Raw genomic sequence first — 15268 nt, 5'->3', positions numbered from 1 at the left:
TCTGTTTGTAGGACATATATTAAGTTAACTTAAACATGCATTCCAATATACATTAGGTACAGACAGGTACTATTTGTTTCCACTTATACGAGGTACCTAGAATAGTCAAATTCAGAGTCAGAATGTACATTGGTAGATTCCAGGGACTGGGTGGGGAGTTGCTGTTTAATGAGGACAGAGTTTCAGTTTAGAAAGGTGAAAAATTCAGGAGATGGATGATGGGGAGAATTGCACAACCATGTGAATGTACCTAGTGCCACTGAACTGTACGGTTAAATATAGTTAAAATCGTGTGTTTTATATTGTGTGACTTTTACCACAATAAAAATATTAGAAAAATAAAAATGATAGATTGAAAGATTATGTAATAACGTGGGAAACTATTGGTAAAGTGAAAAATTCAGCCAATGGTATGCATATAGTATGAGTTTCATATCTGTATGTGACACTCTTAATATATGTTTTTTAAGTTCTTCAAAACTTATTTGGAAATAATTTCAAATGTTTAAAAAGTTGCAAAAATAAAGGTAGTACAAGGAACACTCAGAAAAACATTCTTCACTGAATCTCTAGAAACTTGGTTTTCCCTGTAGTTGTCTCTTTGATATTTGTCTCTGTTTGGATGATGGCTTCCGAAGCCCTGTCTCCAAGAGTATGCGTCAAACAGAAATCGCTCAACAAACAGAAATAACTAACATTTACTGGCTTAGTGCCACATACTGTTTCAAGTGCTGCACCTAAATGATCTCTTTTAATCCTCACTACAAATGGAAGAGGGTTTCCCAGGTGGCTCGGTGGTAAAAAAAATCTGCCTGTCATTGTGGGAGATCCGGGTTCGACCCCTGGGTTGGGAAGATCCTCTGGAGAAGGGCCTGGTAACCCACTGCAGTATTCTTGCCTGGAGAATCCCATGGACAGAGGATCCTGGCGGGCTATAGGCCATGGGGTCACAGAGTCGGATATGACTGAAGACTTAGCACACACCCACAAATAGAAGAAGTATAGCTTCTGCTGTGATCTTTGTTTATACAGGAGGAGACTGAGGCAAGCCAAGGTCATGGATGGAGCTGGGACTCAGTGTCAGACACAGTCTGACCCCCGAGCACCTGCTCTTGGCTGCACAGACGGAGCTCTGACCCCACTCTGGACGCTGAGCCATAGGCACCAGGGATATGGAAGCAAACAGTATTTAAAATGTATTATCCAGATTTGATCTTGGTCTTGAATGAATGTCTTTCATCTACATATTGGCTTTCCTGATCTACTTGGGGGATGCCATAGCAGTTTGGAACATTATTGACGCTCATGGTCAGTAGATAGAGTTAAATGGTTTGGTTTCTACTGATAATGTAACTGCTAATGCCCTTCAGCATTGAGCCATTACAACCTTCTTGAATGAGGTTTCTATCAGACTTTAAGAAGCATTTTTTCTAATAGCTGTTGGTGTGAATCTGTTAAGTATCAATCAGGCCTTGTGGTTATTAACATAAATATATTAACTTTTTAAACTGTTAAATGGTTATGTGTATCAGCTAGCTTTTTTGAAGTAATAGTGTCCCCAAACCTGGTGGCATTGTGTACAAGTTCATGAGTAACTGGGTGGTCCTCTGCTAAGGTGGGCTCACTCATGAGTCTGTGGTCACCTGCGGCTCTGATAGTTGGCTCTGATGCTCTGGTTTGGGTTTTCCACATGTCAGGAGTGTGGCTGGGTCTAGGCTGGGACAGTAGGCCTTCCCTTCATAGGATCACTCACTACCCAGCGTGCTGGCCATGGTGGCTGGGGAGATTCCAAGAGCAAAGGCAAGAGCACGTGCCGACTCTTGAAAAGGCTGAGGTTTAGAATAGGCAAAATATAACTTCTGCTTCATCTGCAATCAAAGCAAATCCTAAGGCCACTTCTTTTTTTATCCCCAGGAGCTCAGATTTATTCATTTTAAATAATAAAAATACAACTTTCCAAGAATTGGATGCAATTATAAGAAATTACTCTGAAAATTCAGTTTCCCTAATTTAAAAAGTTCCAATTTAATTACAGCTTCCAGTAGAAATATGCATAAAGTTGTCACTTTGTGTCAGTAAGTTGCATGAGAAAGAGGATATAAATTTTGAGAAGGCAAATGAAATGTACCATTTATAACAACTTTTCTTAAAACCATAGTCTAAATATTCTAGTTCTCATATTCACATTTCTTAAAATCCAATCCTGTTGAGATATGGGTTAATAAGAGTTGTAACTGTATATGTTTAATAGCTATTTGCCACTCCATTATCCTTGCCTGGAGAATCCCATGGACAGAGGAGGCTGGCAGGCTACAGCCAATAGGGTCACAAAGAGTCGGACACAACTAAAGTGACTTAGCACACATGCAAGTGATTGAATGTCAAAGTTAGAAGCTTCTGTTCAGTTCAGTTCAGTTCAGTTCAATCGCTAAGTCGTGTCCGACTCTTTGCAACCCCATGAATCGCAGCACGCCAGGCCTCCCTGTCCATCACCAACTCCCAGAGTTTACTCAAACTCATTGAGTAATGATGCCATTGAGTCGGTGATGCCATCCAGCCATCTCATCCTCTGTCGTCCCCTTCTCCTCCTGCCCCCAATCCCTCCCAGCATCAGGGTCTTTTCCAATGAGTCAACTCTTCGCATGAGGTGGCCAAAGTATTGGAGTTTCAGCTTCAGCATCAGTCCTTCCAATGAACACCCAGGACTGATCTTCTTTAGGATGGACTGGTTGGATCTCCTTGCAGTCCAAGGGACTCTCAAGGGTCTTCTCCAACACCACAGTTCAAAAGCATCAATTTTTCGGTGCTCAGCTTTCTTCATAGCCCAACTCTCACATCCATACATGACCACTGGAAAAACCATAGCCTTGATGAGACGGACCTTTGTTGGCAAAGTAATGTCTCTGCTTTTTAATATGCTATCTAGGTTGGTCATAACTTTCCTTCCAAGGAGCAAGCGTCTTTAGAAGCTTAGATAGGGCTAACTCCAAAGCCTTCTCCTGGAGTTACCACTCTCTAAGGTTTTCAAGGGTCTTCCCAGCTGACACTAGTGGTAAGTAACCCGCCTGCTGATGCAGGAGATGCAGGTTCCATCCTTGCGTTGGGAAGCTCTCCTGGAGAAGGAAATGTCTACCCACTGCAGTATGCTTACCTGGGGAATCTCATGGACAGAGGAGCCTCACAGGCTACAGTCCATGGGGTCACACAGAGTCGGACACAGCTGAGCACACATGCACAAGGTCTTCAGAGCCCTTAAGGATCATGTTATTAATGATTCTTTCAAAAATAAAAGTGGTGCCTGAGGCAGGATGAGGAAATCGGAGAGCCTAAAATTGAAACATAGTAATATCCCATTTGTTGCAATTTATTTATGGGCATGTAACTTTTAATTGAGATATTTCCTTCATTAAACAAACTGATCCTTTGTGATAACTATAGATTAGTCATTTTTTCATCTCTACCTGCAATGAATGTTATTAATAGTTGGTGGTGATTATTTCTGTATGGTAATATTATTTGGCCTGAGAAGGATCAAGTGGCAAATTGAATTCTTATTTGCAAAGCATGTCACCTCGTTTTCCTTCAGAATATTTGGATGAAGTAAGAGGAGAAATAGTAGAGATAATATTAAATGTTCTTTAGTTAGATCTGAATTTACCAAGTATCATATTCCGTGGGTGGTTATTCTATAAAAATTACAGGGCACCAGAGGCCTTTGGCAGGGGGGCCAAGTATGTTTGGATAATTCTGAGTTAATAGGTTCCTTTGCTGTCATTTCTCAGAACCTTAAATAGGCTGATGACCATTATAACTCTCAAAGAGGGCGTTTCTCAGACTTCCGTGACTGCAACTTGCAGACAGTATTCCACAGAACGCTTGGAAAATCTGAACTTGACTATGATGCCTTTGAAGGTGTGTTCAGGGTCAGTAACATTTTGTCAGGCATCTGCTATGCTGCTGCTGCTGCTAAGTCACTTCAGTCATGTCTGACTCTGTGCGACCCCATAGACGCAGCCCACCAGGCTCCTCCGTCCCTGGGATTCTCCAGGCAAGAGCACTGGAGTGGGGTGCCATTGCCTTCTCCGGCATCTGCTATGAGAGTGGCACAATTACACCCATACATGAAGCCTGTGAAATAGGTGTTATTCTTATTTATGGCTGAGAAACCTTAGCCTCCAAACAGTTGCTTCGTTTTCCCAAGATCCCCCAGCTGGTACCCAAACTGAGAGTTGACCCTGGTTTTATCTAACCTCAGGCTTATGGTGTGCTGTACCCTTATCTAAGAAAGTTTAAGCGACTTTTTAGGGTGACTCAGCTGCTCAGAAGAGACACCATGTCTTGCATACTTTTGTACTTTCTGTAACTCCTAACAGAAAATAGCTTGTCAATCAGTACCTACAGACCAACCCCTTTTTTCTTACCTAGTTAATTGTGTTCATGGCAAAAATTGTAATAGTAGAGAAGATTATAAGATAAAAAGTCAAAATTCTCCATACCATCTGCTCTGAAACCATGCTTTAAAGATAAGACTATTATCCATTTTTTATATGTTCTTCCATAACGTTTTAATTACACAAATGTGTGTGTGTGTGTCTCTGTGTGTGTCTGTCTGTGTAGATTGTTCTCTTTTGTTTTTCATAGAGGGGATCATATATATACATTTTCACTTAATATTTATTTGACATCTTTTATTAAATGTAATTATATATAATGGTATATTAGTTTCAAGTATACAACGTTGATTCAATATTTGTATATATTGCAAAAAAATTGCTACAATAAGTCTAGTTAACTTCCATCATCACTTATAGTTACATTTAGTTGATTTGCAGTATTATATTAGTTTCAGGTGTACACTGTAATGATTCTGTGCTTTTATAGATTATATTCCATTTAAAGTTATAAAACATTGGCTGCATTCCCTGTGCTGTGCATTTCATCCTTGCATCTTGTTTTTTAATACTTAGTAGTTTGTTACGTCTTAATCCTCTTTCCCTGTTTTCCTCTTTTCCCACGCCTCTTTCCTGTTAACCTCTAGTTTGTCTTCTGTTTCTGTGACACTGTTTCTGTTTTATTGTACACATTTGCTTGTTTCTACATATTTTGGATTCCACATATAGGTGAAAATATACAGTATTTGCCTTTCTCTGACTTACTTCACTAAGCATAATATCTTCCAGGTCCATCTATGTTGTTGGAAAAGGCAAGATTTCATTTTTTTTATGACTGATAGTATTTCATTATCTACACATATGCCACATTTTCTTTATCCATTCTTTATTCAAGTGTTAATGGACATTTAGGTTGTTTGCATATCTTGGCTATTGTAAATAAGGTGGCAAACACTGAGGTACTGTGTCTATTGAAATTAGTGTTCTCATTTCCTTGAGTTTAGATCTGAATCCTGTACTTTCCCCACCAAGTCATTGACTATGATAAGTTTTTTTTTTTTTTTTTAGTGGTTACAGTCATCCATCCCAGTCAGGAATGCAACTGAATTCGGCATAGATAATGCTTTCTAAAAGCAGTTTTCAAGTTGCCTCTGGACCTTGGCGTGTCTTTGGGAGCCTACATTTGTATAGACTGTGTGTTAAGAGTTTGCAAAGCTCTCGCTGTTGTCAATGCCTTAGGCACTTAGTGGGAAATAATGAGAACAGAGAAGCAGAAAGAATCTGAGACGGATGGGTCCCCACTCAGCCTTCCTATAACCTTGCAGCATGATGAATAATGAGTACAGATGTCAGGGAAGACATAACCTTATCTTTATTCTTTATTTAGCACCCAGAGAGAGAGAGATGCTGGGTTCAAAAAACAAAGTGTTGTTTATTTGTTAGTGCTGAATGGAAACAAACAAACAAACAAACAATCTAAAAGTTTCCAGCTAAGCTTTGTTCTGGGACCTTACTGAGGACTATAGCCCGAGAGAGAGAGCCTCTCAGTAGCTCCAAGGAATTGCTCTGGAGAGGAAATGGAGGGGCCAGGATATACAGTAAGTCCCTTGCAAGTGAATGAGTTCCTTTCCAAGAGCGTGTTCCTAGGTCCAGTTTGTTCATGAGTCCATCAAAGTTAGCCTACGTACCCGACTAACACAATCAACTATATAGTACTATTCTGTAATGGGCTTATAATACTTTTTGCACAAATAATACATAAAAAAATTTAAAAAATAAGCATTTCTAATCTTACAGGACAGCACCTTGTAAAGTACCCTAGTACCAGCTACATCACCACTGCTTTTTCACTTGCTTCGTAACATTCTGGACTTGAAATAAAGATACTACACTAATGTATTATATACAGTAAAGTACACAAAAGCCCAACCACTTACAGAGGGTCCACACATATAACAATGTACACCAGACATGTGTTTGGACGTTAGACTGAGCGACAACTTAGTTGACAGAAAATTTGAGCAAATAAAGAAATCAGTATGTAATTTCCTAACCACTGGATCACCAGAGAAGTCCCCTATTATGCCAGAATTTTAGACAAAGAATTTAAATGCACAGAAAGGTTTGACCAAGGTCACAAATACATGATAGCCTGTATTTAAACTTAGATAATTAAGTTACACCAAAGCAGAGCTATATTTTTGTCTAAGTTGGGGCGCTTCGGGGAGTTAAAAGAAAAGGGAAAGCAAACTGGTCATGTCTAGGTTATACAGTCCCCTGTTTTTTTGTTTGTTTGTTTTTTGGTTTTTTTTAGGTCTTTATTTTATATTGGGGTTTAGCTGATTAACAATACTGTGGTAGTTCCATGTGAGCAGCAAAGAGACTCAGCCATCCATGTACCTGCATCCACTCTCCCCCAAGCTCCCCTCCCATCCAGGCTGCCGTATTGGGGTACTGCCAATTAGCAATACTATGACAGCTGCAGATGAACAGTGGAGGGACTCAGCCATCCACATACCTGTGTCCACTCTCCCCCAAGCTCCCCTCCCATCCAGGCTGCCGCATGACATTGAGCAGAGTTCCCTGTCTATACAGCAGGTCCTTGTTGGTTCTCCGCCTTAACTACAGCATGTACTTTCCATCCCACACTCCCTAATTACCCCTTCCCCCATCCTTTTCCCCAGCAACCATAAGTTCCTTCTCTGTCTGTGAGTCTGTTTCTGTTTGGTAAATAAGTTCACTTGTATCATTTCTTTTCAGATTCCACACATAAGGGATGTCTCCTTCTCTGACTTAACTCCACCCAGTATGTCAATCTTTAAGTCCATCCATATTGCTGCAAGTGGCATTATCTCATTCTTTTTAATGGCTGGTTAATATACCGTTATAGGGGCTTCCCTGGTAGCTCAGTCAGTAGAGAATCCACCTGCAATGCAGAAGCCCCAGGTTCAATCCCTAGGTCAGGTAGACCCCTTGGAGACAGAAATGGTGAACCATTCCAGTATCCTTGCCTGGAAAATCCCATGGACAGAGGAGCCTGGCAGGGTGCAGTCCATAGGGTCAAAGAGCTGGACACGACTGAGCAGCTAACACTAAAAACACTAATATTCCATTTTATGTATGTGCCACATCCTTATCTATTCCTCTGTCGATGGACACTTAGGTTGCTTCCATGCAAGACAGAGTGTTTAATCAGCCACTGAAAGAACTGCCTTCTTACTAGGCTGCTGATTCCTTTTTTCCTTTTCTTTCTGGAAGCAGTATTTGAGGATTGCCACCCGATTCCAGCATTAATCACTGTAGCTCAGAAACTTGTGTGACAGAGGACTTCCCTGACTGTCCAGTGGTTAAGACTGCACTCCCACTGCAGGGGGCACAGGTTCGAGCCCTGGTCGGGGGAGTTCTGCAAGCCCAGAGGTGCGGCCAGAGGGGAGAAAGGAGACTTGTATGACAGGGACATGGGAGCAAGGCTCGGGTCTAGGGGTAAAACGGTCCTCTTTGGGGGCGCAGCTCAGACCTGACAGCACACCCAGAAATCCTGTAGCTTCCTCGTGGCCCCAGACATATTGGAAGGGAGTGAGGGGGTGAGGATAGGGCAGAAGTAATGAGTTGAGAAATGCGAAGGGAAATTTAGGAGGTAGAAGCAATGCTGTTTCATCTGGGCTGTCCCCTTGCTGGGTCGTCTTCCTTCTCGAGAGGGCAGGTGGGGTGCCGCTGTGCCCTGTCACCCCACCAAGGTGACCCCAGGGCTCCTTTATGTTCCACTTGCTCATTCTGAGGTTAGCAAGGAGGCATTTCCCTTCCTCTCCCCGCTGCAGAAGGATGGCTTGTTAGCTACTCTGAGTTTGTGGTTAGACCTCTCTGGGTCAGAACAGGAGGGCATTTAGGCGCCTCCTTAGCTCTGCCCTCTGGTGGGGAAGCCCTGGTGTCTGCAGAATGCCTGGTTTTTACTCTGAGAGACGCAGCTCCCCACGGCTTCCCTTCCCGGGAATCACTGTTTAGCTAACCAGTACTTGCAGGCGATGCCAAGCTGATAATCCCTTTGGAAAACAGTCAGTCAGCACGACAGAGCAGAGAGACAGTTCTTCTGTCCTCCCTGCTGGAGGTAACCTTGATGTGGTGTCTTTGGACGTCTCTACATTCTGCGTCTGTTGTCACTTCAAAGTCCTGGGTGAGGGTGACGGCTCTAGAGGCTGTTGCAGCAACACGATTTAGCCAACCCCGGAAGATTCCATCCCCTTTTTGTGAATCACAGAGAGAAAATGAAATAGTTTTGAGTCCAACCTCTTTGAATGCAAGGAATATGCAGGATTTAGACTTCCAACAGGCATTCCATCCTGTGTGTAGGTGGACCATTTAGGGCATGAAGGATTTCATCTCAAGACAAACCGCACTCTGATATTGAGAAGATTTGTCCTAACCATCTCTTGTCTGTGACTGTGACCATTGGACTGACCATTCTAGAGAAATAATGACTAAGTTTAGAGATGTGTGCTGAGAAAAAGTTCTATTCTTCAAGGAGGAATCTACACTTGTGATTTTGCCACTAACAGAGGCTACTGTTTTGACATGTAAAACCAACAGACATTTGACGAGCCGATGTTTATGTGTCAAAATAATGAAAATAATTACCGTAGGGAAGAAAAAGCACAGCTAGATTGCTGAATATTTCAGATTCATTCATACAATGATAGATATTTATGTAGCACTATGCTAGGAGTTGGAAATGCTTCTGGAATAATAGTAATAATAACTATAGCTAACAAGTGTTGAGCACTTGCTCCCTACTATGCATTGTGCTAAATGCTTGGCGTGGATTATCTAATACAATTCTCATGTCAACATTGTCATCAGATGCTTTTATAATCTCTATGAGGAGAAGGGGAGTGAGATTTGGAGAGGTTGATAACTTGCCCATGAGCACAGTGCTCATAAGGATGAAATCTGAAATATGAACTCAGTGCACTGTTTACTTCTTAATTGCTTGTTATTATGTCTACATGAGACGGAAACAAGTCCCAGCCCTCACAGGGCTTAGAGTCGAAATTGTTATTGTTTAGTTACTGAAGTCGTGTCTGGCTCTTTTGCAGTCACATGGACTGTAACCCAGGCAAGAATATTGGAGCAGGTTGCCATTTCCTTCTCCAAGAGATCTTCCTGAGCCGGGGATCAAAACCGAGTCTCCTGCCTTGGCAGGCGGGTTCTTTACTGCCACCTGGGAAGCCCATGGTCTGAATTAGAGAACACTTTTTTCCAGATGGACTCAGTCTCTGGAGAGATGTGAGTGTCCTCCAGAGGAGGCTTTGCACCGTTTCACAGGATTTAGGCAGGTGGAGGTGGCACAGATTCAACTGGTGGAAGTTGCTTGAGGACAGGAAACTCTCATTTCTGTGTTCACGCTCATTTCTCCAGCTCCTCTCCTCCGTCCAGCAGCCTGTGCCTTATCCTCTCCCACCCCCTCCTTCTCTGATGTTGCCTCCAGTACCTTCCTTCTATGTCTTTTCTCCCCCATCTAAGCAATTACTACAGTCCCCAAATGCCCCGCGATGAAGGTTTGCAGGAAGGAAAACAGGGAGGGAGGTGGACCTACACTGCAGAGGAAACGAGCTGTTGACGGATGGCTTAGTCAGCCCCGGGGTTCAGCTCCAGCCTCTCTGGCATTTGCGGGACTCGAGATTCCAAAAGCACATTCATTTCATTCTGCTGTTGCTAATCTGATTTTTTTTTCCATGATGAACAACCCAGTTCGTTATGTTTTCAGCTCACATTAATCTTCTTTTCTGTGAGTTTGGTAACATTTGGAGTCATTTTCCTCTCTATTTATCCATCTGGGATCTTTAGAAAAGACAAGTTTGCAGAGTCTTTTGTTGCTCACGGCTGTAAGAGGGATGAACCTTCTCCTGGTTCCTTAGATCCTGAGAGAGAATCCTCTGAAGTCAGGCACGGGTTCCCTCCACAGGGCAGGGAGCCCCCTCCCTGGGGCTCATGGGGTCCTCCACGTGGGACTGAGCCGCCGCGTAACAGCATCAGATGCCGCAGCAGTCCCTGGATTTTGTTTGTCCCCATGGAGCAGATGGAATCGGGAAAGAGCTGTAGGGGTAGTGAGAGGAACTGTGAGACTCACCAGTCAGAACAAAGGCTTTGGCTTGACCGCCGTCTGTACCACTTATGAGCTCCGTGACCGTGGGTAAGGTATAGAGTCTGCCTGAGGGCCACTTCCCCCGTCTGCGAGAGTGCCTGTCCTCTTTACACGGGAGAGCGGTTTCAAGTGTAAACTTATTCACATCTCTATTTTGGCGTAAGTTCATAACCTTGCTCATATCACTAAAGCTTTGCAATTTCTTAGGCCTTTTTCCAACCACAGCTCAACAGGAAATATATGTATATATATGTATATATGTATATAAATATATGTGAAAGGTGAAAGGCACTCAGTCATGTCCGACTCTTTGCAACCCCATGGACTATACAGTCTACGGAATTCTCTAGGCCAGAATACTGGAGCGGATAGCCTTTCCCTTCTCCAGGGGATATGTACATATATTATATACATATATATATATAATGCTTCCCCAGTAGCTCAGCAGTGAAGAATCTGCCTGCCAGTGCAGGAGACCTGGGTTCAATCCCTGGGTCAGAGAGATCCCCTGGAGAAGGAAATGGCAACCCACTCTTGTATTCTTCCCGGAAAAATCCCATGGACAGAGCAGCCTGGTGGGCTACAGTCCATGGGATCGCAAAGAGTTGGACATGACTGAGGGACAAAGCAAATAAATATGATTTTATATATATAAATGCTCATATATATATATCCACAAACACACAAGAAAAGAATAGGGTATTGAGGAAGACTTACAGGCTAGTATTTCTTTTGGGGGGGGACGTTACATTTTTGTTTTATTTCAGAACATTTCCCTAGAATAGATTACTTGAAAGAAAATTACAATATCAAAAGATATATATACACACACACACACACACACACACATATATATGTAAAATTTAATGTTCTCAATAGATATTGCCAAATTTCTTTCCAAAACATATTCTCAAAATATGTGTTAATGAGGATGCCGTATTATTCTGTTCTTATGAGCATACAGATGGTATTTTTAAAAATTATATTGATAGAAGAAAAATATTCATAGCTCATTTTACAGTTGCATTTCTTTGGCTGCTAATTATGTCGGTCCCCACCTCCCACCCCCAGCTTTACTGACATAATTTTATATAGCACTGTATAAGTTTAAGGTGCACGGCTTAATGATTTGACTTACATATAAGAGGCTAGTATTTCTTAAAACTCTTTTTATACTAAAAAAAAAGACTTGGAGCTGTGTGTCATATTCAAAGATCTATTGGAGACGGGCTACATTGTTTAGAAAACAAAGAGAATCCTTTGGAAATTCAGGTAAGGACATCCTTCCGGGTGGGGTGTAGTCCCCGGAGGTCCCGAGGGAGGCAGCTCCTTTGGCGATTCCAGGCTTAAGGTCCCTGGAAACACTGTGCTGGGAAGGTTGGGATGTACCCATTCATCCCATTCATAATTCAAGTGAGGGGTTTCTTTAGGGAAAATACTCCAAATTGGACAGCCATTCAAAAGCCACGAAAGCCGTTGTTATCTACCATCATCAACTATACAGTATCAGGGTGATTTCTCGTTGCCGCCCACGGGAAGGGCTCGGTCACATTGATGCCTCTTGCAGGAGAAGGGAGAGGGGTGACTCTGTCTGGGTGCTGTAGACTTTAGGAAGGGCGCAGGATGGGGTCAAGGCCAATGGACAGGAGAGGAATCTGGACCGTCTGCTCAGGTTCCGCACCAGGAACCAAGGCGACGTCACTTGGAAATGTCGTTTGTTGACCTTCCGCTCCCCCAGCACCTGGGATTTGAGCAGAGACTCCGATTACGCAGATAACTCCCAGTGGTGCTGATGGAAATTACCTGCCTAACAAGCTCTCCTGCCCACATAAAATGCCAGATGCCTGTTTCATTGCGATGCACCCCCCCACCCCACCCCCCGCGTTTGCAAAAGAGCTCATTGCATCTGCTTTCTTCCCTTTAGGTGCCCACGCAAGGACCAGCATGATGAAGAGATGCGTGTGTGAGTAGCAACCCTTTGGACCAGGCCGGAAGGAGACCAACAGTGTGGGCAGGGCCGGGACCGTGAGCACACGTGCGTGTTGGAGTAGATGAGGCTTGGGCTTGTGATTATGCTGACATTCCAGCATGAATCTGGTGGACCTGTGGTTAACGCGCTCCCTCTCCATGTGTCTCCTCCTCCAAAGTTTTGTTCTTATGATACTGTGCTTCCATTCCGCCAGTATGTGTCCCAAGGGCTGTCTCTGTTCTTCCTCTGGGGGTCTAAATGTCACCTGTAGCAATGCAAATCTCAAGGAAATACCTAGAGATCTTCCGCCTGAAACGGTCCTCTTGTACCTGGACTCCAATCAGATCACATCCATCCCCAATGAGATTTTTAAGGACCTCCATCAGCTAAGAGTCCTCAACCTGTCCAAAAATGGCATCGAGTTTATCGACGAGCACGCCTTCAAGGGAGTCGCGGAAACTCTGCAGACTCTGGACTTGTCTGACAACCGGATCCAGAGCGTGCACAAAAACGCCTTCAATAACCTGAAGGCCAGGGCCAGGATTGCCAACAACCCCTGGCACTGTGACTGTACGCTCCAGCAGGTCCTGCGCAGTATGGTCTCCAACCACGAGACGGCCCACAGCGTGATCTGCAAGACCTCCGTGCTGGACGAGCACGCGGGGAGGCCGTTCCTCAACGCTGCCAATGACGCCGACCTTTGTAACCTCCCCAAAAAAACGACTGATTACGCCATGCTGGTCACCATGTTCGGCTGGTTCACCATGGTGATCTCCTACGTGGTGTACTACGTGAGGCAGAATCAGGAGGACGCGCGGAGACACCTCGAATACTTGAAGTCCCTGCCGAGCAGGCAGAAGAAAGCCGACGAACCCGACGACGTCAGCACCGTGGTGTAGTGTCCGAGCTGCCTGGCATCAGACGGGAAACCCGTTTGGGATTGCAGTAGAATAAGCTGGTTTACTTCTCTCATCCATTGTAAACATTTGAAACTTTGTATCTCCGTCTCCTTTGAATTATGCCACTGTCGAACTTTGAACAAACATGACAACCTAACAACTCATTTTCGTTTTAGGCGATCCACCCCTGAATTGTACCCCTGGCGGTATATTCCTGAGTCGGCTACTTCTCTGAACCTCAGTTAGATCCATCTCACTATTTAATAATGAAATTTATTTTTTTAATTTGAAACCAAATAAAAGCCTAACTTTGAATCATGAAAAAGAGAGTGACTTATTGGTCCAGAAAACTCTACGGTCATTCCATTGCTTTAAAGAGAAAAACAGACAACCCGTGTGAACCTAAAGAGCGATCCCAAGGAGAGATGTGTTATTAAGTTCTACTGTACACTGGGGAGCCATGGCTGAGTTATCAGCCAAGTAAAGTGTCTGTCAGACTTCAAAAGAGGCAGGCTTAGCAAACCCGGGTGATAGTACATAGCATGACATCCTGCAGAGCCTTACGTTCTGATGCTTCTAAATGTTTGGTACCTAAAAGTCAGTGTGTTTAGCTAAACACACCCATGTCTACTCTCTGCTAGACACATGGGAAGGAAAAAGCCCACACATATTCTGTCCTCAAGAGTACCTTGTGGTGAACAGAGGTCTCTGACCAGCATAGAAATGCCTGTGCCAAAAATGAAGGTCCTAGTAACCATGTAAACATCAACTTGCAAGCCTGGTGCAAAGCATTTGCCTCCCGTTACTATGGTTCTAGGGCTTCCCTGGTGGCTTAGAGGTGAAGAATCCACCTGTAATACAGGAGACCCAGGAGATGAGGGTTTGATCCCTGGGTGGGGAAGATCCCCCGGAGGAGGGCATGGCGACCCACTTCAGTACTCTTGCCTGGAGAATCCCATGGACAGAGGAGCCCGGCAGGTTACAGTCCAGGGGGTTGCAAAGAGTTGGACACGGCTGAGCAGAGGAGCATGCATGTACACTATACCTCTAAACCCTTACTCCTAGAGGAGAAAGTGACAGCCACCCCATCTGCAGAGGAGGAAGCTGTGTGTGAGACAGCCCCAGTGTCCTGCCAAGGAGAAAGTATCAGAGCTTGAGCCAAGCCTCCCTGTCCCCAGAGACTGAGGTCTTCTCATTATGTTCTGACTGGGTTGGTTGATAGAGGTACAACTTAGTGTTAAGAAAAAAATGCACCTGTGTTAAGCATCCACTTCCACACATTTGACAGACACACACACCTCTGCATCAAGACGTTGTGTCCCTGATACTGTTCAGAGATAGGAGAAACCTCGTCTGGTTCTTAGAGGAGGGAATTGTGTATCTACGGTTTCAGCTGCAGTGAAACGTCAGAGACCTGGGTGAGATCTCGGATGGTGTGGCAGGTGAGGAAGCAGAGGGAAGACTGGGGGTAAGTGTGTAGGGGGGTGGGCGGGATGAAAGGGTCTGCGTAGGGGGAAGCGAGAGACCGACTGAGGTCACATCACGAGGACTGGACCCAGACTCTGGAATAAAAGCAACTAATAGTGTTTATGGGACCCTTCCTGCACACCAGCCACTTGCTCTGGGCTGTCCTGGTTAATCCTCCCATAGCCCTGGGATGTAGTCTTTTGTCAATGAGGAGTCAGAGACGTGGGAGCTTAACTAATTAATTCAGGATCCCAGAGCCTGTCGGTATTGCAGATGTTGACACCCGGTCACCTGTGGACCTCACAGCCGTCCTGCTGTATGCTTTGCAGTCGTGGACCTGACTACTTCAAGTTGCTGGCTCCCGAGGCCTAGAGGTTTACAGACTCCCAAGCAATGGTTTAAT

The 15268-nt window shown here is 44.1% G+C and overlaps 1 protein-coding gene across 7 annotated transcripts in view; it reads left to right on the top strand.

The window, feature by feature from the left end:
- LRRC3B (leucine rich repeat containing 3B) overlaps positions 1–13695 on the top strand; it is a 96475-nt gene extending 82780 nt beyond the window's left edge. For 6 of the 7 annotated variants that reach the window (XM_061134449.1, XM_061134446.1, XM_061134447.1 and 3 more), the window contains exon 2: positions 12455–13695. In XM_061134449.1, coding sequence (XP_060990432.1) covers positions 12619–13398 — 780 coding nt within the window. In that variant the 5' untranslated portion in view covers positions 12455–12618 and the 3' untranslated portion in view covers positions 13399–13695. Of the gene's footprint in view, positions 1–1287; positions 1309–12454 lie in introns of those variants that run through there. The other variant, XM_061134451.1, reaches the window with a different exon arrangement.
- Positions 13696–15268: the final 1573 nt, after the last annotated feature.

The sequence above is a fragment of the Dama dama genome, chromosome 32, assembly GCF_033118175.1.
Source record: "Dama dama isolate Ldn47 chromosome 32, ASM3311817v1, whole genome shotgun sequence".
NCBI classification, from domain to species: Eukaryota; Metazoa; Chordata; class Mammalia; order Artiodactyla; family Cervidae; genus Dama; species Dama dama.
Note: the sequence above shows the minus strand (reverse complement) of the source record. Positions and strands in the feature narration are given on the sequence as shown.